The 22,749-nt window shown below is 36.1% G+C and overlaps 1 protein-coding gene across 4 annotated transcripts in view; it reads left to right on the top strand.

The window, feature by feature from the left end:
* The window catches only part of LOC138705766 (zinc finger protein 354C), an 82,249-nt gene that overhangs the window by 11,873 nt on the left and 47,627 nt on the right, over nucleotides 1-22,749 (top strand). For all 4 annotated transcript variants that reach the window (XM_069834394.1, XM_069834396.1, XM_069834395.1 and 1 more), the window contains one exon: nucleotides 2,365-2,553. In XM_069834394.1, the coding sequence (XP_069690495.1) occupies nucleotides 2,365-2,553 (189 nt within the window). The remainder of the gene's footprint in view (nucleotides 1-2,364; nucleotides 2,554-22,749) is intronic.

Raw genomic sequence — 22,749 nt, 5'->3', positions numbered from 1 at the left:
AGAAGTAAAAGAGGACAACGATTGTAATGTAATTAATATCTTCACAGATGGGAGCAAAGGTGAACTCGGTGTTGGAGCAGGAATAGCTATATTCAAAGAAGGCAACCTAGAGGAAGCGCTAAAACACAGGCTGAATGGCAAATGTTCAATCAGGCTGAATAAATAGCCATATTAAAAGCTATTCAACATGTACAGACCCTGGAAAGTCAACAGCAAACAATTTCAATATTTACAGACAGCAGGATAACATTAGACTCCCTTAGAAACGAAACAAATCATACGCATCTTATACAAGAAATTAGAAGAGAATTAAAGGAAGCAGAGAGGAAGAACTGGAAAATAGAATTCAACTGGGTTAAGGCCCACGCTGGACACGAGGGGAATGAATTAGCAGATCAACTTGCGAAGGAGGCAGCACGCTCCGAAGATATTCAAGAGAGCTACAGCAAGACACCAAAAAGTGCAGTGAAAGGTGAAATACATACTCTCAGTTTAGTGAAGTGGCAAAACGAATGAGACAACACAGCAAAAGGACAAATCACAAAATCTTTCTTCTCAAATATTTTTTTTTTTTTTATAATATCCAATGCCACCAGGTTGTCTTTTCGACATTTCTGGCCTTCTCTCCTGGCTGTGGCTTAATTGTAACCCACTTCTGAGGTTGGGGCACCTGGAAGGCAGAGTTACATTACCCTGATGATGTGATAGGATGATTATGATGATGTAGTGCCAGGAGAGGTCTTAAATCTAAACTTAACCTAAATTCCAGACCATGGACGAACACAGGAATAATCTCCTTTTAAGGAAAAATTCTTGTGCTCTAACCGGGAATCGAACCCGGGACCTCATGAACTATAGCCAGAAGCTCTGACCACTAGACCATGAGGCTGGTCTCTTCTCAAATATAAACGATCGGTTAAAACTGAAACTTAACATAACCCCAAACTTCACAACTATAATAATAGGGCACGGAAATATAAAATCTTATCTACATAAATATAATATAATAGATAGCCCATGCAACAATGACGAACAAACGATAGATCATTTGTTATACAATTGTAAATTACTTGAGAGAGAAAGAGACATTCTGAAAGCGGCAGTTGTAAAGACTGAATACTGGGCAGTGAATAAAGACAAACTAGTGAACAAATACCATAAGAACTTGATCAAATTTACTAACAATATACAATTTGACAAATTACAATGAAAGAAAAGTACAAAATTCATCCATCTATATTGCCTATAAAATAACTCTTAGAACAATGTAAAGTAATTATATATGAACACAGTTTAAGGTAAACCAATGCATGTAGTATTACTCCACAGTAATGGAGCATGCAGACTGGGGGGGGGGGGAACTATTCAGTATTCATAGTGCAGGTGTGGGATTTCAATGATATGGTCAAAACAAAGTGAAACTGAACAATATGCACATCTGACTGAAGTCACTTTTTCACATTCTGCATTCTAATAATTAAGCCTTCCTGCCAGATTCATCACTCACCAAAGGCAATCATGGTCGTCCATTTACATTGGAGATTATTTATAGATGATGTAACTGCTAAAAGCATAAAATCTTGTTGCCTTTACTAAAACAGTTACAAACGACTCTTTGATAATGAGATCTAATAACTTATAAGTATGTATCACCCCAAAGCAAAATATTGTGAAGTTAAATTGTAAGTTTTCGGAGTGTTGAACATATAAGAGATTAATCCTAAAATTTACATCTATTACATAAAGTGAACACAATCCATGTTTTACTGTCATCCTTCAGAATATGACAGTGATTAATTTTATTATATTGTCTCTATTCCAATATAAAATGAACACTGCACAACTGCACCATAACTATGTTCTGTACTATGCAGTATTAACTATAAACTATAAAAAGTCTTCTGATCGTAAGAAATGTAGCAAATAAGAGTATGAGTACATTTTCATACAGATTTTATGAGGTACAGTACAATAGTTTCTTACAGTGACTATACATAGATCACTAAGATTGTAGAAACAAATATGTAAGTGCCAAATTTTATCACGTTGATAGGGGATACCCTTCCAGATGACATATATCTAACAATAACTGACAAGAATTAAGTAAGATGGCGTGAAAAGTTGAATTATTTCGAGATTGAAGATTAACCACAAAATGTCAAAACTGTAAACAAGTTGATAATAGAATAATTATTGTACAGTTCCCGAAGAAACATTGGGTTGAACAAAATGTAAGTAAAGTGATATAGTTAGTAGGCTAAATGTGTAATGCATAAAGAATGGTAATGATAATGACTATAATGACAGTGATATTGATGATAACAATAGTTATGATGTGAAGTATGTCATCCATAATGTTATCAGGTACTTACTGCTGCAAAAGCTGGTTTTGCTGCTGATGGTGTGGAATTAAATCCATGGCTTGTTGCATACTCCAGGCTCAAAGCTTACCAGATGGGACTCCGAAGTTATGCAAGGTTCTATTGTCAGGATTTGTGGAAGTTCAGGTTAAAACCTTATCCAAATATTGTAATATTTGGTGTAGAGGAAATGGTGAGTATCTAGAAATACTATATTATTAATTTCTTGAACATGGAGAAAACATTCCAAAATAATACTTAAAAAACATGACAACAAATTTTAACTTTTTGCCTTAACATGAAAGTGATGATTTTATGTATTTGACATGCTGTGATTCTGAATATGAAATACTCTGTCATACAAATTAAATGCGAAATCAGATTTGATTACACCTCTAACATTTTGTAAAATGCGTTATTCTCTTGCAGTTTCTGTACACACTTCTAGGTTTCATTCTTGCATAATATAGAGGAAACTATATATACACAGTAGAACATGAAATTTGCCTCAACTCGAAACATTGTGATTTATATGTCTTCGTGTGTGCCCAATGTGAAAATGGTTTTTGATATAGGTGTACTAGAATCACTCTTTCCATGAATGCTTTGTAAGAGAGCATCTGGCATGTACATTGGGTTACAAACTTGATGAAAAATAATGCACTTTTACAACTTTATGACATGTTTCAGTTTACGTTGTTTGAAAAGTGTCAGTATTGTCCTGTTACTGCAAATACATAAAAAATTCAGTTGGTCTTGTGTTTATCTTGGTACAGATCAAAACATTTTGATGTGTTGTATTTTGTATATTCATAGTCGTGACCTTGCTTTGTTGCTGTCTCTTGCTAAATAATCCTTCATGCAATATGTATTACTCCTCCAGTTAAATTTGCGTCTTGTGAATGCAAGAGATGAGTCTAGTAGCTCTAATTGCTCTAGTTGTTAGTATACAACCTACTGTTTCGTCGTGAATGAAGTCATGTTACAAGAGATAATGCGAAGAGTGAGGTAATATATAATAATAATAATAATAATAATAATAATAATAATAATAATAATAATAATAATAATAATAATAATAATTTATTTGTTTGTTTGTTTGTTTGTTTGTTCATTCATTCATTCGTTCGTTCCTTCGTTCATTCATTCATTCATTCATTCATTCATTCTGGCAGAGTTAAGGTCATAGGGCCTTCTCTTACACACTACCAGGTGACAAAATATACTAGCAGTGAAAATTTAACAAAAAGTTAAAGAACAGGATACTAACATATTACAAAAAATAATAGCATAACAAAATCGACACTATACAATATGAAAATAATATAATAGAAAACAAGAAAGTAAAATACAGATCTAAAGATTGGAATATAATAAAAGCAACTCAATTAGTACAAATAGTTAATAGGGTATACAACAAATGGAATGTAATACAATAAGAAAAATACGAAATTTAAATAGAATCAACAATAAAAAGAGTATGATAATAAATTTATCTGACGATTAAGAGAACAAGAAAAAAAAAGGAAAAAGGAAGAAAAAGAAACATGTTTTTTACAAAACTGTCGCAGAAAAAAGGGCTTATAAGTGAAAGGAATCTGAACTGAAAAAGTGCAATTTTAGTTTATTTTTGAAACTAGACAATGTCCGACAGTCTCTGACATGTTGTGGTAGAGTTTCAGAGATGAGCTGCATAGATGGTTAAAGATGAAGAGTAGGAGGATGTTATTTGTTTAGGAATGGAGAGTGTGATGTGGTGTGAGTGAGTATCTATTTCGTGATATGAGGACAAGTGTTGAAAACGAGAAGCTAAGTAGCTAGGGTTAGATTTCTGAAGAATCTTGAAGAGTTATGTGAGAGAGTGAATAGTTCTTCGTTCTTTGAGATGGACCCAGGACAGCATATTTAGTGAAGGTGAGATACTGTCAAATCTACAGACGTTGCAAATAAATCGAACACATACATTATGAACACGCTATACTCTGTCTGTTACTCTCATGTTAAGGTCAGTGTAGAGAGTGTCACAGTAATCAAAATGAGGCATCAAAAGCGACTGTACTAAATTCCTCTTGAGAGCCAACAGGAGGAAATTTCGGATTCTTTTTAGTGTGTGAATTTTCATGAAAATTATTTTACATGCGTGTGTGATTTGAGTATTCCAACTTAAGTTTTTGTCCATACAGATTCCCAGATTTTTTACTCTATTACTGTAAGGGATAATAGTTTCATTCATTTTAACAGGAGATGTCACCTGTTTTTAATTTACTTAATAGTTGTTGAGTCCTGCGCTATGGCGTCGTGGTCTAAGGCATCCTACCTAGGACTTGTGTTACAGAATGCGCACTGGTTTGAGTCCTCATGGGGGAAGAAATTTTCTCATGAAATGTCAGCCAGTGTATGGGACCGGTGCCCACCCAGCATCGTGATGCACTTGGGGAGCTACGATAGGTAGCGAAATCTGGTTGCAAATACAGCTATAATGGCTGGGGGGATCATCGTGCTAACCACACAATACCTCCATCCTGGTTGGATGATCGTCCACCTCTGCTTCGGCATGTGGGCGTGAAGCCAGCAGCTGGCTGGTCAGTCTAGGCCCTTCATGGGCTGTAGTGCCACGGATTATTATTATTATTATTATTATTATTATTATTATTATTATTATTATTATTATTATTATTATTATTATTATTATTATTATTATTATTATAGTTGTTGGTGTCCCATTATAATTACCTGTGATTTCTCCGAGTTCAGTTTTAGTCCAAAATTTTTCGTCCATGAAATAATTGATTTTAGGTCATTGTTAACTTCATTTATTGCATAATTTAGTGCCATTGTAGGTGCAGAGATATATATTTGTAAGTCGTCAGCAAATATGATATGTCTACAGTGTTTAATAGATTTTGATATGTCATTTATGTAGATCGTAAGAACTGAACCCTGTGGTACACCTGCATCCAGGTACGCCAGGAAGAAAAACAATCACAGACCCGCACATATTGTTGGGCGTACTTGAAGGTAGGAGGTAAACCACGACACTGAATTTTCTGATAGATTAAGGGCTCAGAGCTTGCATAGTAACAGATCTATGTCAACTGAGTCAAAGGCTTTGCTGAAGTCAAGAAGTGTCAAAATGGTCAATTTTTGTTTGTCTTCTGTAACTTTAAGTAATGCTGTATTTGTACTATGTCCAGTTCTGAAGCCTGTCTGATATTCATCAAAAATTGTGTTCGTTCAAGAAGTCTGTCAGTTGTTTGTGAACAATGCATTCCAATGCTTTTGACAGGGTGGGCAGGATGCTTATAGGACGATAATCGTTTGGATTTGAAGAATTATTATTTTTAGGAAAGAGACGTACATAAGCTTTCTTCCATAAGGTCGGATTATCGAAGTCATAAGCAAGGCATTAAAGATGTGTGTCACAGTTGGCAATATTACGTCTATGATTTTACGCAGTAGAACAATGCTGATGCAGTCAATTTCTTCAGCTTTTGTACTTATCCATTTTATAGCTTTCTTTGTGTCTGAGTCTGTTACATATGTGAAGAAAAATTTCTCGTTCGTTTGACAGGTCGCTTGCAGTAGTTAATGCATTGTGTGTTCTTTCTCCTTGGGGTCAATTGGTTGTGAGTGTCTCGTGGTAAAATGGTCATTAAGAGTGTCTAGTGAAATAGAAAAGTCGTTTGCTTGGTCCTTCTGTCTCCTTATGCCCATTGTTTTCAAGTCTCGCCATAGTGCTGATGGGTTTGAAGATGGTCCAATAATGTCATGCATGTGTCGGAGTTTCGAATTTCTTATTTCATGGGTAACTTTGTTACGTAATTTTTTGTACTCAGATTGTCCTCAGATCTGGTCCTTCAGTATTTACAGTAAGCTGCGTCACATTCAGTCATCATAGTGCGTATTGAGGAATTTAACCATGGGGCTGCTGGTCTTTTCATTCGTGTCGACTTCAGTGATGCGTGTTTATCGTACAGTTGGGTAATGTAATCATTAAAAATCGAAACCTTGTCATCTAGAGTGGGAGTAGTCCAAATCGTGTGCCAGGGAATTATGATTGTGTCTGATATTAAAGCTGTCTGGTCATTGTATCTTAGGTCTCAATATGTTACTGTTTTACGAATGATTGGAGGGCATTTGAGGGACTAGGCAAGGTAGATAATATCATGTGCGAGATTCCCAGTGCAGGAATTTCTCCATGTGTCAGTACTTTGTCCCAGTTTGTTGTAGCCATTACGTTCAGTAAAGTCTCAGAATGTGGAGTGTGGTGAGTAGGATTGAGGGGAAGCACTGTCAAGTTGCATGCTTGGAACGTTGTCAATAGTTGTGTCGTGCAGTTTGATTGGGTAGCAAGCAGATTTGTATTAAGATCGCCCATGATAATAGTGTGTTCATAATGAATCATGCAGTATATATATAACTAGTATCTTTGATATAGAATTAACTTGTCCATACCTGTAGGCTATAGTTCGGGCCGAATTAGTTTATTAGGTGCTCTTCAATATCTGTTATTCTATTGATGTTTGGAGGTTGATATATTACGCAAAGAAGACATTTTTTAAAATATGCAGTTATTTCAATAAAAAGAATTTCAGGGGCTGCAGAATACTCACTAGGGGTAGAATATATAATTTTGGGTTGTAGATCTGACCTAATATATGCTCCAACACCTCCACCACCTTTATTTGTGCGATCATTATGCAATAACGTGTAGCCATCTATGTTGACTAGAACCGAACAAAGGAAAGGTTTTAACCAAGTCTCGATTCACAATAAGGCATGAAGATTAAGTGGAGAAAATATCTCATAGAACTCGTCGAAGTGGGCTAAAAGACTTTGAGTGTTAATGTGGACCAGGTATAGTGCGAGGGTGGAGAGAGAGAGAGAGTGGATTTTAGAGAACTGGTTTGTACCTGAAAGTTACTGACTGGAGGGCATGCATTATTGTTTGGGGGTGAACAGGGGTCGTTGCATTCCACAAAGTCAGAAACTGGCAGACCATTTCTGTTTCTAATAGTAATAGTTGCCAACTTAAAACCTTATCTAAGCCAAGAACAAATTTTGTTCTAAACTAAAATGAGATAACTAAAACTACTATGGAGTACTATTGTTAACAGGTTATAATGATTCTAAGTGTTACTAAAAATCACTAGTTTAACCCTGCTTAGTTAATTTGTAAAACTAATAATTATTAACAATAAAATTAATTATATATAACAATATAAACTTAGTCTCAAATTACAATTAAAAAATTGGCTAACTTTACTAAATTTGTATTACGTGCATTGTGCTGATTATCTTACACTATATCTGCAGCACAAGTAATTTTAAGTTTAGCACTGTCCGTCTTGGCCATAATCACACCGTCCATAATCCATACTATGGTTAGGCCATACTTTTGAATACAATCTTGAAGCAACTTATGTATAATTTTAGTCAAATCCTCACGAATGGTCACACTGCTCCCCATTAGGGTGCGCTTATTACAGAAAATCTCACTTCTTTTTTTGTAACTAACATATTTCACAATTATAGGCCTAGGTTTACCCGTATTCAGTCGCCCACGTGATGACTCCTGTCGATGTCTTGTAGGTCGACTTTCACACCAACCTGAGCAACAACACTGATGGCGATGTTATCATTGTTTTCTCCTTCTTCTTCCAACATGCCGAATATGCGAAAACATTGCCGTCTCTGGTACTGTTCTAATTCATCAGTCTTCTTTTCTAGACTTGAGATCTTGTCATCACGTTCAGCTAGTGCCAACTGCAGCTTTTTGATAACTTCAGTGTTTCTTTCAAGTCTAAGTTTGGCCACCACTGAGTCTTTCACAAAGTTGGCAAGAGTATGAAGCATGGCTTCGTTTTTGCAAATGTCTATGGCAATCCTCTTCGCGATTTCCTTGATAGATTCTTTGCTGGATTCTTTACCTTTATGTGGCATTTTCCTTCAAATTGTGGTGAAAAATGTTGACAAAAACACGAATGCTTTAAAATATATATTCACACAAGCTGCTAGTAACACTGTACACCTGCTAAGAGCTGGATAATCACGAGCGCAAGTTTCGTGCGTTTAGCTGCTGGCCGCCATCATAATGTATTGACGATATATAATGTGTGTAAGAAATACAGTAAATGATATTAACACTTTCACAATATTTATACGGGTACAACACTTGCAGCACCTCATATACACGTGTATTCACCACTATCTCATACAACTCGCTGGCACGAACAGTAAACACCTCTTTATCAGCTCAGTATTTACTCATAGGTCACAAAGGCCAGAGGGAGAGGGAATGGTGATTCACATTTTTTCCAGATGCAGATTTATCTTGAGCGCGTAGTAGGTATTACATAAGGAAACTTTTAGAGAACTATTTTCAGACTAATAAAAGTGTATTTAATCCATTTCAGATGCAAGAGTTGGAATTCAAACTTAGCAAAGAGCTGCAGAATGATACACATGTAGTAGCATGTCGATTTCCATTCCCAAAATGGGTGCCTGATGCTATTCTAGGAACAGGCCTGGACACTGTTTGGTTGTACAGATTCCCGCCAAAAATCAAAACTTAATTCATTACAACTCCGCTATCATGAAGAAATAAGTTATTAATAGAATGTTTCTTCTCGAAATGTGTTAGAATTGTGATAGCTTTCTGTGCACATAAAACCAAAGAGCTTATCTTTTCCCATAAAAGAGTATACAAATAATATAGTGAATGAAATAGGACATTATACCCAGGCTGTTGTATCATTACACCTGACAACTTTGCATAAAGTTGATAACAAGAGATGCGACTCTGCCACTATGTTCACTACACAACAGCTGACTTCACTTATGCAGAGTTTGTTATTCTGCATCATTAATTCAAATGGTAATTATGATGTAATTCCGTTCTTTATTACTGCTCTCTTAGAAAGGCCTAAAGTTTTTGGTGTCCACTGTATTACATTACCTGCAGGAATGGAGGGCTGTCCATATATATGGACAAATTCCTTCTGCTCGCAAAACTTACGAATCCTAAACACCAATTCTGACGTCTGACTATTTATGTAAAGGACTGTCACTACAGGAGTTATCAGTTTCTTTTGCGATATTTTACAGCAGCGCTAAAAATTTATTTATAACTTTATAATACTAAACACAAATTAGCACGTGGTAATAACACCATATAACACAGCATGCAGCAGATAGAAAATACTGACATTCTGATTGGCTCAAAAGGCTACTGCACAGTGTTCAACTTTTTCATAGAAAGCATTGCCAACACAAATAACAACTGTCAAGTGCAAGGTTACAACGGCCTGAGTATAATATGTCATTTCAATCTCTTTTAGCTTATTTTGATTTTATTATATTACTATCTTTTTCAGAATCACTCTGTTACTTTCTGAAACATGTAAAATTTTGCTGTCAATGTATATATATGTTAAACCTTTTAAATTAATAATGTAATTCGATTTTAACCAAGATAGTTGATATATTAGTGAGAGACAGGAGACATTATATCATTTTATCATCTCATACCTTTTTGCACCTGGACTTTGAAATGCGGAAACTTTCGCCTGATCCAAATAGACAGCAGCTCTTTGTTCATGATATTGACACAGAGAATTTATGTCACATAGTAGTTTCTGGCTGCTAGAATAACTGAAAGGAATGTCTCGTCGCCATTCAAGAGAACTGCGAAATTGTTTGTATTCAATGATGTTGATGTTCGAGAGAAGTTTCTAATAAATTTATTCTAGTAATTTTGTTGCACTTTCTGTTAGCTTTGGTTGTACAACATTGGACCGAAACTTCCTATAATGGTTTATCTCTATTAAATGAATGCTTACAAGTCGGTTATTTTTTGCATTATGCACATAAATATGCATTTGTGGAAGAACATTTAAACTCACCGAAGAATTGGTTTAGCCTCAGGGACAATGTTGATCAATAAAAGTCAATTTTATCTCTATTTATAATGTTACATCTAATAAAAATGTATACATACATATAGAATTTTGTAAAAATGTTACATAATTATATGTGTAAATACATTTTATTACAATGGAATATCAAAGATAATTTTTAAATAGTACTTTGTTGGGATAATATCACTCAGCCAACCTTGGAAGAGATGGATGGACACTAGCAGCTCTCAAGGCCTAGTACATGGCAGGATGATGATAATATCACAACAATTAAAATGTGTGGTTTGGAAACTCACAAAGTCATAGTGAATACTGTATAGTAGGCCTACTCAACATTTTATTCTGTAGTTATTTCTTGTGAACAGAAAGATGAACACAATTATGAAATGATAAACTGAATATTTAACTGTGGTTGGTCACTGCAGTAGGTTTTCGAGTTATGAAGTGGTTTTCATGTTATTTAAAGCTATGATTTTGTCACTTTTAAAAGCAGTAAAATGAAGTAGAAAATGTAATTGGCACAAGAATGATTGGGCATGTGTGCTTGTTTTAATATTACTTTATTTTATGCACCTGTTTGAATGCGAAACATATGATTTTTTTTTGCTTCCTGAAGTACCATTGCTATTGAAAATGGTCCTAAGATATTTATAACTATTTTCCTCGCCAGGCAAATGGATAAGATTTTAGTACAATGTAATTTCGTATGACTTCAAGCACAGGGAACAGATCTCACCACGTGATTACAATGATCTAATGTGCAGTTACAAATACATGACTTGGTCTTCAACAGAATATATAGCTAGCTCTCTGGGGGGGTGGGCGGAAGAAATGCAGATAACTAGCGGTCTTCAGATGAAAGAATATTTTTTTTATAAACCTGAGTAACCATTTAGTAAAAGATTTACTTGCAATTCTGCATTCTTAATTGATGCATCATGCAGTATGAAGGTCACTCAGAAAGTTTCTGGTTATGGACCAAAAATATTAATGATATTTTAAAACCATTACAGCCTCTCAAAATATCCTCCCCCCCCCTCCCCCCCGGCTGTATGCACATTTCCATCCTTCTGAACCATGACTTGAAGCATTGGCGTCACTCAATATCTTCAATGGTGGTGAGCCTAGTATGCTGCAAAAGTCTCTTCCAGGCTTGAAAACCACTTTCCACATGGTTGGTTCTTCACCATAGGGAACAGAAAGAAATCACAGGGTGCCAGGTTGGGCCTGTAGAGAAGATGGCTGACAAGCTTCATGGGAGTTCTCTCAAAAAATTAAAAAATGTCATTGCTTGTGTAAGCAGAGGCATTGACATGATGGAATCTAATGCCCCTTAATCCTGTTCTTGGTAGTTTTTACGCACTTCATGAAAAAATTTTTGGGAGACAAACTGTTGTGTGTACCATTGTGAAGTAACTGTTCTTTGTCCCTGATGACGGAATTGTTGCAACATGACCACTAATACCAGAAGAAAGTTACTATTTTCTTCCACATTTTTTCTGCTTTTTGTCAGTTATTTAAAGATGCTGTATCGACTAGTGTGTTATTTAGCATTGGTGGAATTGGTGAGAACGAAACAGTACAGAATGAGTTAAGCCTAAGTGACGAGCACTTCTGCTATCTCTTGGCACTGCAGTCTGTCAAGCAGATTGCCAGTTTTCACAGATAACATTCTTGCTGTTTCATGACTAGTGAATCAATTACCTAAGAGAGAATCTTACCTGAATTTCAGAGAAGTTGCTCAAATATCCTCCATTATATTATAGAAATGAAGACTTTTTGCATGCAAAACCAGTTATTTAAAGTTCGACATAAAACTCACAATCGCATGTGGTGTTGAAAAGCAAAAGATTAATTTCCTCCCTCACTCTCGGGGTGAACGTAGTGCACATCTCTTGTGAAATGTGCTTCATCTGTGAATATCACTAAGGCAGAAAAGTTCGGATTTGTGCCATAATGCTACGAGAACCACTGGCAGAATAGTACTTGTGCAGAGTAATCTGCTGGTGACAAGGCCTGTACACATTGCAGATGGTACAGATACAACTGTTGCTCTTTGAACAGTCTCCAGACAGTCGAATGAGGAACATTCATTTACACTGCTAACCTTTGTGTGCTGACATAAGGAGTCTCGTGCACAGTATCCAAAATTTCTTCCTCTACATCTGGAGTTGTAGATCTTGCTCGTCCTCTTCTGACACCATGAGATGCAAATTTCCATGTTCATACAGGTATCGATGGATATGTTGAAATGTCCTCCAATCTGAACATCTTCGTTGTGGGTGTTTCTCCTTGCAAAAACGACGAGCATGCACAGAATTGCTGTCCGCCTTACAGTACATGAAGTGCACATCTGCTAGCTCTTGATTTGAGTACATGTTGCACAGTACATTTTCAATCACCACATGTATCATTCAGTGTACCCTTTGCCTCAGAATTGCAAACTACCTGAATGTCTCAGATTAGTATCTTCTGATACTTGTAAACACTTGTGGCAAGAAAAGCATTCTGATGATGGCCAAGCATTTCCAGACCCATGTTTTAATAATTTTTTTTTTTATCTAGATATGGGGCATTCATTCCTGAAATAATGCCCACAATTTTTTATAAACCCCTGTATTGTTTCAGCAAGAAAATTGAAAAACAATCAGAAAACTACATAATTGCACGATTTGAAAAACGGTCTTATGAATCGTAGGAAAGAGCAGTTTTATGGGTCTTTTGCTGCCTCAGTTATTTGCAGATTCTCTAATGATTCTGCTGTTAAAAAGTTCAAGGAGAAAGTAATTTTTTTTTTTTTCTGACAGTAGTAGTGATAGAATACTTAGAAAAATGGTTTAAGTTTGACAATAATAGACTCAGTTATGTGTAAGTTTTGTCTTTGAAAGATTCAAATATATTATCTGTATATAATCTCTCACAAATTGTGACTGAGTTCCGAAGTCCTAATATCAGAGGCAGTTCTAACCCTGGGCCGTGGGGCCTGGGCCCCCTCAGTTTTAATGAAATAGTTATTTTAAAATTCCTTATTTATTGCTGAGTAAATAGCGTATTCACTTGATACAAAGCAAACTAATACATTTAATGAACTTAATTTCACATTAATTTTAGTTTTATTTATTCTGTTTATCATTACCTTAACTCCAAAACCTCGTAATTTGCTTGGATGTCGATTTTCACTTTTTGCACATTTTGAAAGTGTATTCACAAAGAAAGAAATTAAATGGTTTCGTAGTAGCCCAATATTGGCGCAGGTATTTTAAATTCAGTGGCAGCTCGTGCATATATTTTTTGGTGGGGCATCTCAATAATTTATTTTGAATTCGGTTATTCACGCAATATAAATAGGTCTATGTTCATATTCATGCAACATTATTATTGGTATTTACTACTACTACTACTACTACTGCTACTGCTACTGCTACTGCTACTTGTATAATTAGGTCCAATTTATGTGTATATATTTAATTAGACCTATATACTTAATTCCATGTATTGTGGGTCCCTATCACCACGGCATGGCGCGTCCTCAGGTTGCGGATAGAGGAGACGGCCTCCAGATATGGAGGGTAGCTGCGAATATATTGAATAAGCAGTCGTGGACAGCCGATAAGGGGTGGTCCTCCAGCTTGGGGGTTGGGCGAAGGGCTAACAACCCATCACCGTAAAAAACAGCTTGTTACGTATCCCTATAATAAGCCTCGGAATAGGACTGATTCTCTGGCACGACCACAGCAAAGGAATAAGGTTTTGAGATTTGGCACTTGGGCACAGGATAGGGACCGCTGGCGGGCTTATGTGAGGGCGGCAATGAACCTTCGGGTTCCTTAAAAGCCATTTGTAAGTAAGTAAGTAAGTAAATATACTTAATTACAAATTTATACATGCATAAACTGTATCACGACCAACAGATTATTTATGTTAAATAAATCTGGACTAGCTACGATGCTACAATACGTACAGTTTCATCTTCAATGTGTTTCTCCTTTCGTTGTATTTCTCCTTCCTTGATCTTGCAATTTATGAGATACTTGTCCACATAACTAATACTGGTAATATATTCACAGTTCATATTATTTACACTATTTACATTCAATTACACTAATAACTTATTTGTACAAGAAATTCATTCGTCTGGTTTTCAGTTGCGAAAATCTATCAATAGTTGTCTTGTTGAAATATGGCAAAGATTCTTTTTCTGCTGTCAAAATTGAATACTGTAGAATTATTTAGATGGTCACTCAACAATGTATCTAATTCCGAAATGAAATTCACTAAGCCTAGAAAAATACCGCGACTTTGTGATTCTTGTGTTTCGTCATGTCCACACAGTGCGAGTTCAAACATACTGCAAAAGTGTACGCAGTCACTCATTTTCAAAATAATGTGTCTGTTTTTATCTACTTTTTGATTGTGAAGTCTTACAAATTGCTAATACGTAGTTTCAAGTTGACTATCTATGTTGACGTTGTCTTTAAGTGCCAAGTCAGTAGCATTATTTATATGCGATTTTGAAGATTCGAGCTTAGAAATCCTTTTAGATGAATGTTTCATGTCGGTTACCCTACTTTTATCCAACTACTATCGCCTCCGAACAAAATGCATGGAAAATAAAACAATTCAATTTTTACTGGACATCCACATAACCAGGAACATATTTTGATGTACCATTCCTTATTGAAATGCTGATTAGTGAGTTTACCTATCATTTATTCACTAATTGAGTTATATGTAAGTTGTCCTATCGGGTCCCAATCTTTTTATTTATAGTTTTTCTTCATATCGCCTTGGAAAAAATGGTATGTTCAATTCATTTACACTGTTCATTGTCCACAATTATAGCCTATTGTAATTACACATATACACAAATCTTTCGTTTGCACTACAAGCACTAAAACACATGTGATTCACTCGTTACTTTAGCTAAACACACAATGGAACTGGAAAGTTGACATGACTGCCTGACAACAAATCTGGATGTCGTTAAAGTACTGCTACATTGGGTGGGTGGAGTGAATACCACTATATGGAGTGGACGGTCAGAAACTCGTCCCTTCTTCAAAATGACAGAGATGAAGTGTAGGTTTCTTTCTCTGTCTAGACAGACTGGCATAGTGGGGTCCTGGAGAGTGTGCCCCAAACACTGTTATTTTTGCATATATCTTCTTCCGCCCCGCCATCCTTCTCTTCCATAATTCAGATCCCAACACAGAGCACTTTCATCAAGACGGAGCAGCCTACATTCCATGATGAAGGCAGGCTCTACTACTCTAGGAGTGCTGCTTAACTTTCAGGAATGAAGCAAAATATCCAAATACTGTATGCATATCACAATAGGAATGGGGAATAAATAAAAAGAATATATCTTATTAATGTTCTTCGATATTCAAATACTGAAATAATGTTAACATTAAAGGTTAGATAGGGCACTGCCCCAAGTGCCCTTATGGGTGGACTGCCACTGTTTAAATTAAGCTTCAGTGCTTTGTCAGTAGATTGATCTGTGGATATACTTTCAAAAACGCGCAAAAAGTGAAAATCGACATCCAAGGGAGTTACGAGGTTTTGGAATTAAGGTAACAATATGTTATTTTTAACATAGTTTATTTATTCTGCTTAAAAAATATAAAAGATGAAATAAAGTTTGAACAAATATTTTTAACATGCAACTTGGACTCTCACTTTGAGAGAGGAACAGATTAAGGGTATTTGAGAATAAGGTTCTTAGGAAAATATTTGGGGATGAGAGGGATGAAGTTACAGGAGAATGGAGAAAGTTACACAATGAAGAACTGCACGCAATGTATTCTTTACCTGACATAATTAGGAACATTAAATCCAGACATTTGAGATGGGCAGGACATGTAGCATGTATGGGCGAATCCAGAAATGCATATAGAGTGTTAGTTGGGAGGCCGGAGAGAATAAGACCTTTGGGGAGGCCGAGACGTAGATGGGAGGATAATATTAAAATGGATTTGAGGAAGGTGGGATATGATGGTAGGGACTGGATTAATCTTGCTCAGGATAGGGACCAATGGCGGGCTGATGTGAGGGTGGCAGTGAACTTTCTGGGTTCCTTAAAAGCTGTAAGTAAGGAAGTATTTTTAACATGCATAGTATATCCAGTACATGCACACCACAATCAACATTTTTAGACAGTTCTATACAACCAACAATGATCTTTGCATTCAAAATGTGGTATATCTGACAGTGTCGACTGTCTAATAATAATCACAAAAATAATTATTCGTCATTTCGTGACAGTTGTAAGTAGCAAATGTTTAGTCGCTGATGCCAGTAATGCTTTTATATTAGTTGCGTTTTGTCTAAACAATGTAATATTTTGAAGTTTATTTTTCCGTGATAAGCGCAAGTGCGATGAAAGTATTTGTGAACCAGTGAACCGAAATGTCTTACTTAAAGGCAAAGTCAAATGTTTCTAATGTAGACAAACCTCCATGTGGTATAAATGCATCGGTATCTCCCCAACTCCGTGACGTAAAAGTGAGTGCAAATGTTTCTAATATAGACGAACCATTTGATATCAGTGCATCCCTCTACAATGGTCCATGCAAACCATGTGAGTCAGTTTACAAACAAACGGTATTACATAATAAGAACAGAAGTTTTAACAGTAAACGATTTGATAGGTGTAAATTCATTGAATACTCTAAGCAGAAATATGCAGTTTTCCTTGCTGCCATTTCGTTCAATCTGATTCAAGCAATGCTGAACATGTTTTCACTAAATCTGGATTTTGCAATTGAAAAAAAATAGGAGAAAAACTTGCAAAGCATGTTGATAATGATTAGTGAATATCATAAATCTTCAGTAGTAAAATGGACCAGTTTTCTGGAAAATGAATGTGGTGGCACAGTGATTTCAAAGCTAAGTGAGAAAAACAAAGATGACATATTGCTTAACCGCTCAGCTTTGGTCACGTTACTTTGTGCTCAGCAAGACATTGGGCTTACAAGCAACTTCCTGATGGAGGCAGATAAGAAAGTTAATTTTTTTCTTTCACCATGTTAATAATGTCAAAAGGAGTGCTTATACAAATTTTGGCCACTCGACTGCAATTACAAGGGTCGTAAAAAAAATAAGTTTGCCAGGGGCTGTTAACAGAAAGAAAACACAATTTCATTGGAATCATTGTTTGGAACAGACACAGCAATTATTGAGCTATTTTTCAACATATTTCTCATCGGAATTCAGTCATTTGTCATATCATGGGATTGACAGAGAGGTGCAGACGGCTGTCAATCGTTGGTTCTGATCCCAGGTGGCTGACTTCTATGACACAAGGATACAAAAATTGATCCTATGGTATGACAAATGTCAATTCCAGTGGGGAATATATTGACAAATAGCGCAACAATTGCTGTATCTGTTTCAATAAATCTTTCCATGCAATTGTGCTTTTTTTCTGCAAATGGCCCCAGGGAAAATCACTTTGTGGACGGCCTCGTGATTACGGTCGAGTGGCCAAAATTTGTATAAGCACTTGTTTTGACATTATTAACAGTGGAAGAAAAAAATTTAAATTTTTTTCTGCCTCCATCACAATGTTTGCTTGTTAGAGGTCATCACGAACTGTTTCAGATGACGATAATGATAGATATTAATAAAGCGAATTTTGTTGAAATTTGATAAGTTATTAACCCTCACAACTTAGCTGCTCTAGAATTTCATGCAACTTATCTGGGGTCTTTTTGACCCCAAGAATATTTGTCGTTAATAATTATATTAGAGATGGTAGATTTTCTCAGTCACAATAAATGTGAAAAGTTTCCAAATGCTATGTAATCACATAATTGTGCTTTAGAGAGGGAATTTCATACCTTACAGTGGTTTTCTAATCCCCGACAAAATGTGAAATATAGGAGTTTCTGCGAGTAAGTGCGAAATTAAAATTTCATGATTTTTTTTTTTTTTTTAATTTTGCATGCACTTTGGCCAACCTTTAAATTTTTCTTGCACTTGGACATTTACTTCCTGTTTCAATCCGGGCCTCTCTATTTTTACAAACATCTAGAACTCCACTGCCTGATATAAATTTTTATTTCTTACTTGAATATCTTTCTTTAATGCTTTGAGTCCAGAACCATTTAAATACCTCTGTTACCTACTGTGTGCTGGAAAGTTTTAAGGGTTCGAAAAGAAAACAATAAATTTAGAAAGAAAAATATGAAATTTTAACAGGTATTAAATAAACATATCTACTTTTGTATATGATAGTTATATTGGTACTTACATTTCATCCTGAGAGTGTCTTGTTGTTGCAGATTTTGGCACATTCCAAGATTCCATAGATAATTCACACTAATTATATACATATAAAACACACATTTGAACTAAATATTACACTCTTTCATATTCAATTATCTTAGCGTTATTTTCTTTTCACTGCTATTCCCAGTAGTTGTACAGTAAATTTCGAAGCAATTCCCGATGCAAAGTCCCACATCGCATCTCACACCATAGATGGTCGTGTACTTCTGTGTAGCCTTGCCAGTGTGATGCTTGCCTCTGTCTGAGCAAACTTTGCATGTAAGCTGAGTATGACCTTTTTGTTTCGATCCTGTATCAGGAATCCTGTGAGGAAAATTCTCTTTTCCAACAAGCCTACCACCAGTACTTAGACGTGATTATATTGTCATTTCCATCCCTACACTCGTAACGAGACTCTCTGCAACTTTTGCGATGAAGTTGTGAAGTGTCAATTTCTTTACACATTTTTTGCAATGCAAAATATGCGCATTCACAAGATCAAAGAGGTGAAAAAACATCTTTTTCCACTACTTCAACGATTTCCTCTGAAAGAGAGCATCTGGTCAGATTTATCTACTCCTATTTTGAATTTATTATAGTCCACAACTGCAATGGATTTTATTTTTTGATGTTCTCCTTTCGATGTTGTTTCAACAATGTGATCATCATGGGCAGTGCTTAGTAAATATACATCTCATACACCACCCCATTTTATAGCTAGGAGATGATCTCTTTGTGCAGTCAGTTTTTCCCCTTTTTTTAGTTTTTCTGAAAATATATCTTTTGGCATTTCTTTTCGATTTGCCATAATGGTTCCTACTGCTTTTGTTTCAACAGTCCACAGGTGATCAAAAAGTTTTGGATTTGTAAAATATCTGTCCATATAGACTATGTGCCATTTGTTTGTTGCTGGTTCACATAATCTATTGACAACACTGAAAGCAGTATTATAATCTATATCTGTTTTATGTGCACCAGCATAAACTTCGAGACTGTAAACATATCCACTGTTAGCCTCGCACAGTTCATAGATTTTTATTCCATATTTATGAGGCTTCCCTTTTATATAAACTCGAAAAAAATATTCGACCCCGAAATGGCCAGATAGCCTCATCTATTGTAAGATTTTCATCTGGAGTGTACATGTCTCGAAATCTCGCTGTGAGGATATTCAAGAATGGCTTTATTTTGTAGAGAGGATTGTAGCCTGGCTGGTCTCTGGCGACACGTCTCTCATTGTCATTTAGGTGCAGCATTGTGAAAATTGCCAGGAATCGATCCCGAGACATCCCAACTGTTTGTGTTTAGTACGTAGAATTGGCTCTGAATTCCAGTAATCCCTTACAGATGGCTTCTTTACTAAGCACATATGAATGACTATTGCAAAAAATATTTTTACTTCATTGAAAGATACGTTTTTCCATTGAGCATACAGTGAAACCTGTCTAAAGCGGCCATCTGAAGTTACCTTGTAAAATGGCCATTTTATCAGGTGGCCGCTTGATTAAAGTTGCGATTTTTTAAGAATCAGCATGAAAGTACTGAATTTCACTGACTTTTTAGTACTGTGTGTGTACAACAATCGTGCACATTAATGTCAGCCTGTTCCATTCTTGCAACTAGCCTTTTCAAAACTCGCTTGAGATACCTCAGTTTAAATGACTGGATAATACCTTGATCAAGGGGCTGGAGGTGTGATGTCGTATTTGGGGGAAGAAACACCAATTTCACGGATCACATTGTGATTTTGTCGTTTAATCTTGGAATTGAAATCGCATAGCTAATTCTCAGACAATGATGATGTCATCCAAGCTTTATTGTTGGCAGTCCACTTCACCCCCAATAAGCCCATGTCAACATTTTTCAAACATCTCGGTTTCAATGATTTCCCTATCATTAAGAGTGTTTCTTTTTCTCTTGGAGCATTACAACAAAAGAGCAGGGTTATTCTGTCTTTTGTCAACTTCCCACTCCCTTTACACTCTTTTTTTCTTAACTTAAAGCTTTGTTAGGGAGGGCCCTGAAAAAGAAACCTGTTTCGTCAACATTGTAAATGTCTGAGTGATGAATCCGCAAGAATTGAAGGCAGTCTATTTTTTCCATTCTTCAATAACATTGGTTGCAATGTCACCTCCTTTACCAGACACAGAACGAAATGCAATGTTATGCCGTTTTCTAGAGCACTCTAACCACCCATTACTAGCAACAAAATTTCTTACATTGAGTTCTTTAGCAATTTCAAGAGCTTTCTTCCCCCTCGCACACTTGAACCATTCGTAAACGAAATCATTCACATTACTAAACACAGATTATCTCTTCTTTTTTGGCCACCATGCATATTTTCTTCCCATTCTTTTAATATTTCATCTTAATTATACCGTTTATTTGTGTCCTTCCATATTTGAATATTTCTGCAATTTTTCTCGCAGATGTTCCCTTCTTCTCGCAGATGTTCCCTTCTCACTTTCTTCAATCATTTTTCGTCTCACCTCTAACCACCACTCTAGATTTGTTCTTAGACATGATTTCTCTCTCAAACTAACTTCACAGTTCCTCTGAATCAACTGAATGAAAAGAAGAAAAATTCGTAAAAGCTGGTCCAAATAGAAAAAGATGGAAAGAGGGAGGGGGGAAACAAAAAAAAATTCGAATGGTTAACTACTGACCTAAAACATACTGTGACATTTTCGATAGAAAACGTCCGTGTTTCAATCCTTTAAAAACAAGTAAGAATTTATAGCTGTGCAGGGTCGGAGTGGAAAGTGACAAAAGAGTCATAAAACAGTAACCAACTAACCCCAAGATATGGGGGTGTACTGTTGTACACTTAGCTATTGTCCTCGTGATATTGCTCTCTGTCCTCTAACCGTCGAAAAAATATCGAAAAAATAGGTCAGACAGTATCCGTGAAAAAATTTTTTGTTATACAGTGACCGTTATAGTCAGGTTCCAATCCAAACAGACCCCGGCCGCTGGCCTAAGTATGAGGTGGCCGCTAAATAAAGAGAGAATTTGTACTGATCTTATGGCAAATTTAATTGGTTCCAGAGAAAATTGGCCTTTTGGCCAGGTGGCCGTTTAAATGAAGTGACCGCAAAGGCAGGTTTCACTGTATATAGATTTTGATTTGATACGGCCTTCATTTTTTATGATATTGATTTGTTATTTGGCATGCATATTTATTTGTTTCTGACTGAATTTCCATAAATACTGAATTGTCAACAAATAAATGAATACATCAACGGGAGAGCTTTCATCGTTTATTTCCAAATCTTGGTTCAGTTCCAGATTTCCAGAAAATATAGGTTTATTTACTGACTAAATATTTTGTTCCACTTTGAATATATTCCTGTGGAATTTCTAGAAGCAGCTTGTTTTTTTTTTCGTCCCCTCTCTTCTTCTTGTGGTTCTACTGGTAGGCCTACAAGTTCTGTTTCTGGGTCTACTGGTACAGATTCTGTTTCTAGCTCTTCTGTTTTTGGGAGAATAAAATATTGCTCTGTAGCAAAACAATTAGATTCTTCAACCTCATATTCTGAATCTGAATCATTCAAAATTTCACACAGTTCGACACTTGCTACATACCGTGGCAGCGAGGGTTGCACATTTGTACTCATCCCCGGCTTATCCATTACGCAATATATATATATATATATATATATACAGGGTGTTTAAAAATACGGGGCATAATTTCAAGTATGTATTTCCCACGTGTAGACAATCAAAATAGTTCATTACAACATTTGTCCGGAAATGCTTTATTTCCGAGTTATGGCCTTCACAACATTGAAATTCACTGGAACGTTTTTCTTTCCGCAGGTCGTTGCCGTCAAAGGAGACATTAAGAGGGCACTCTTACAGTTCATTCCGAGGCGAAGGTTACATTCAGTGTTGTGTAGGTGTTAGACTGTGCGACATGTATTCAAATCAAGAGCTAGCAGAGATACACTTCATGTACGGTAAGGCAGACGGCAATGCTGCGCTGGCTCGTCGTTTGTACCAGGAGTGGTACCCAAAGTGACAATGTCCAGATCAGAAGACATTTGTACGTCTCCATTACCATCTGTGCGAGTATGGAAAATTTAACTCTCCTGGTTTGGGAAGGGGACGACCAAGATCTACAACTCCAGAATTACAGGAGGAGATTCTGGAGGCTGTGAACATGACTCCTTCTATCAGCACACGAAGGGTAGCGT

This window comes from Periplaneta americana, chromosome 9, assembly GCF_040183065.1.
Source record: "Periplaneta americana isolate PAMFEO1 chromosome 9, P.americana_PAMFEO1_priV1, whole genome shotgun sequence".
Lineage (NCBI taxonomy): Eukaryota > Metazoa > Arthropoda > Insecta > Blattodea > Blattidae > Periplaneta > Periplaneta americana.
This window is presented reverse-complemented; position numbering and strand designations above follow the sequence as displayed.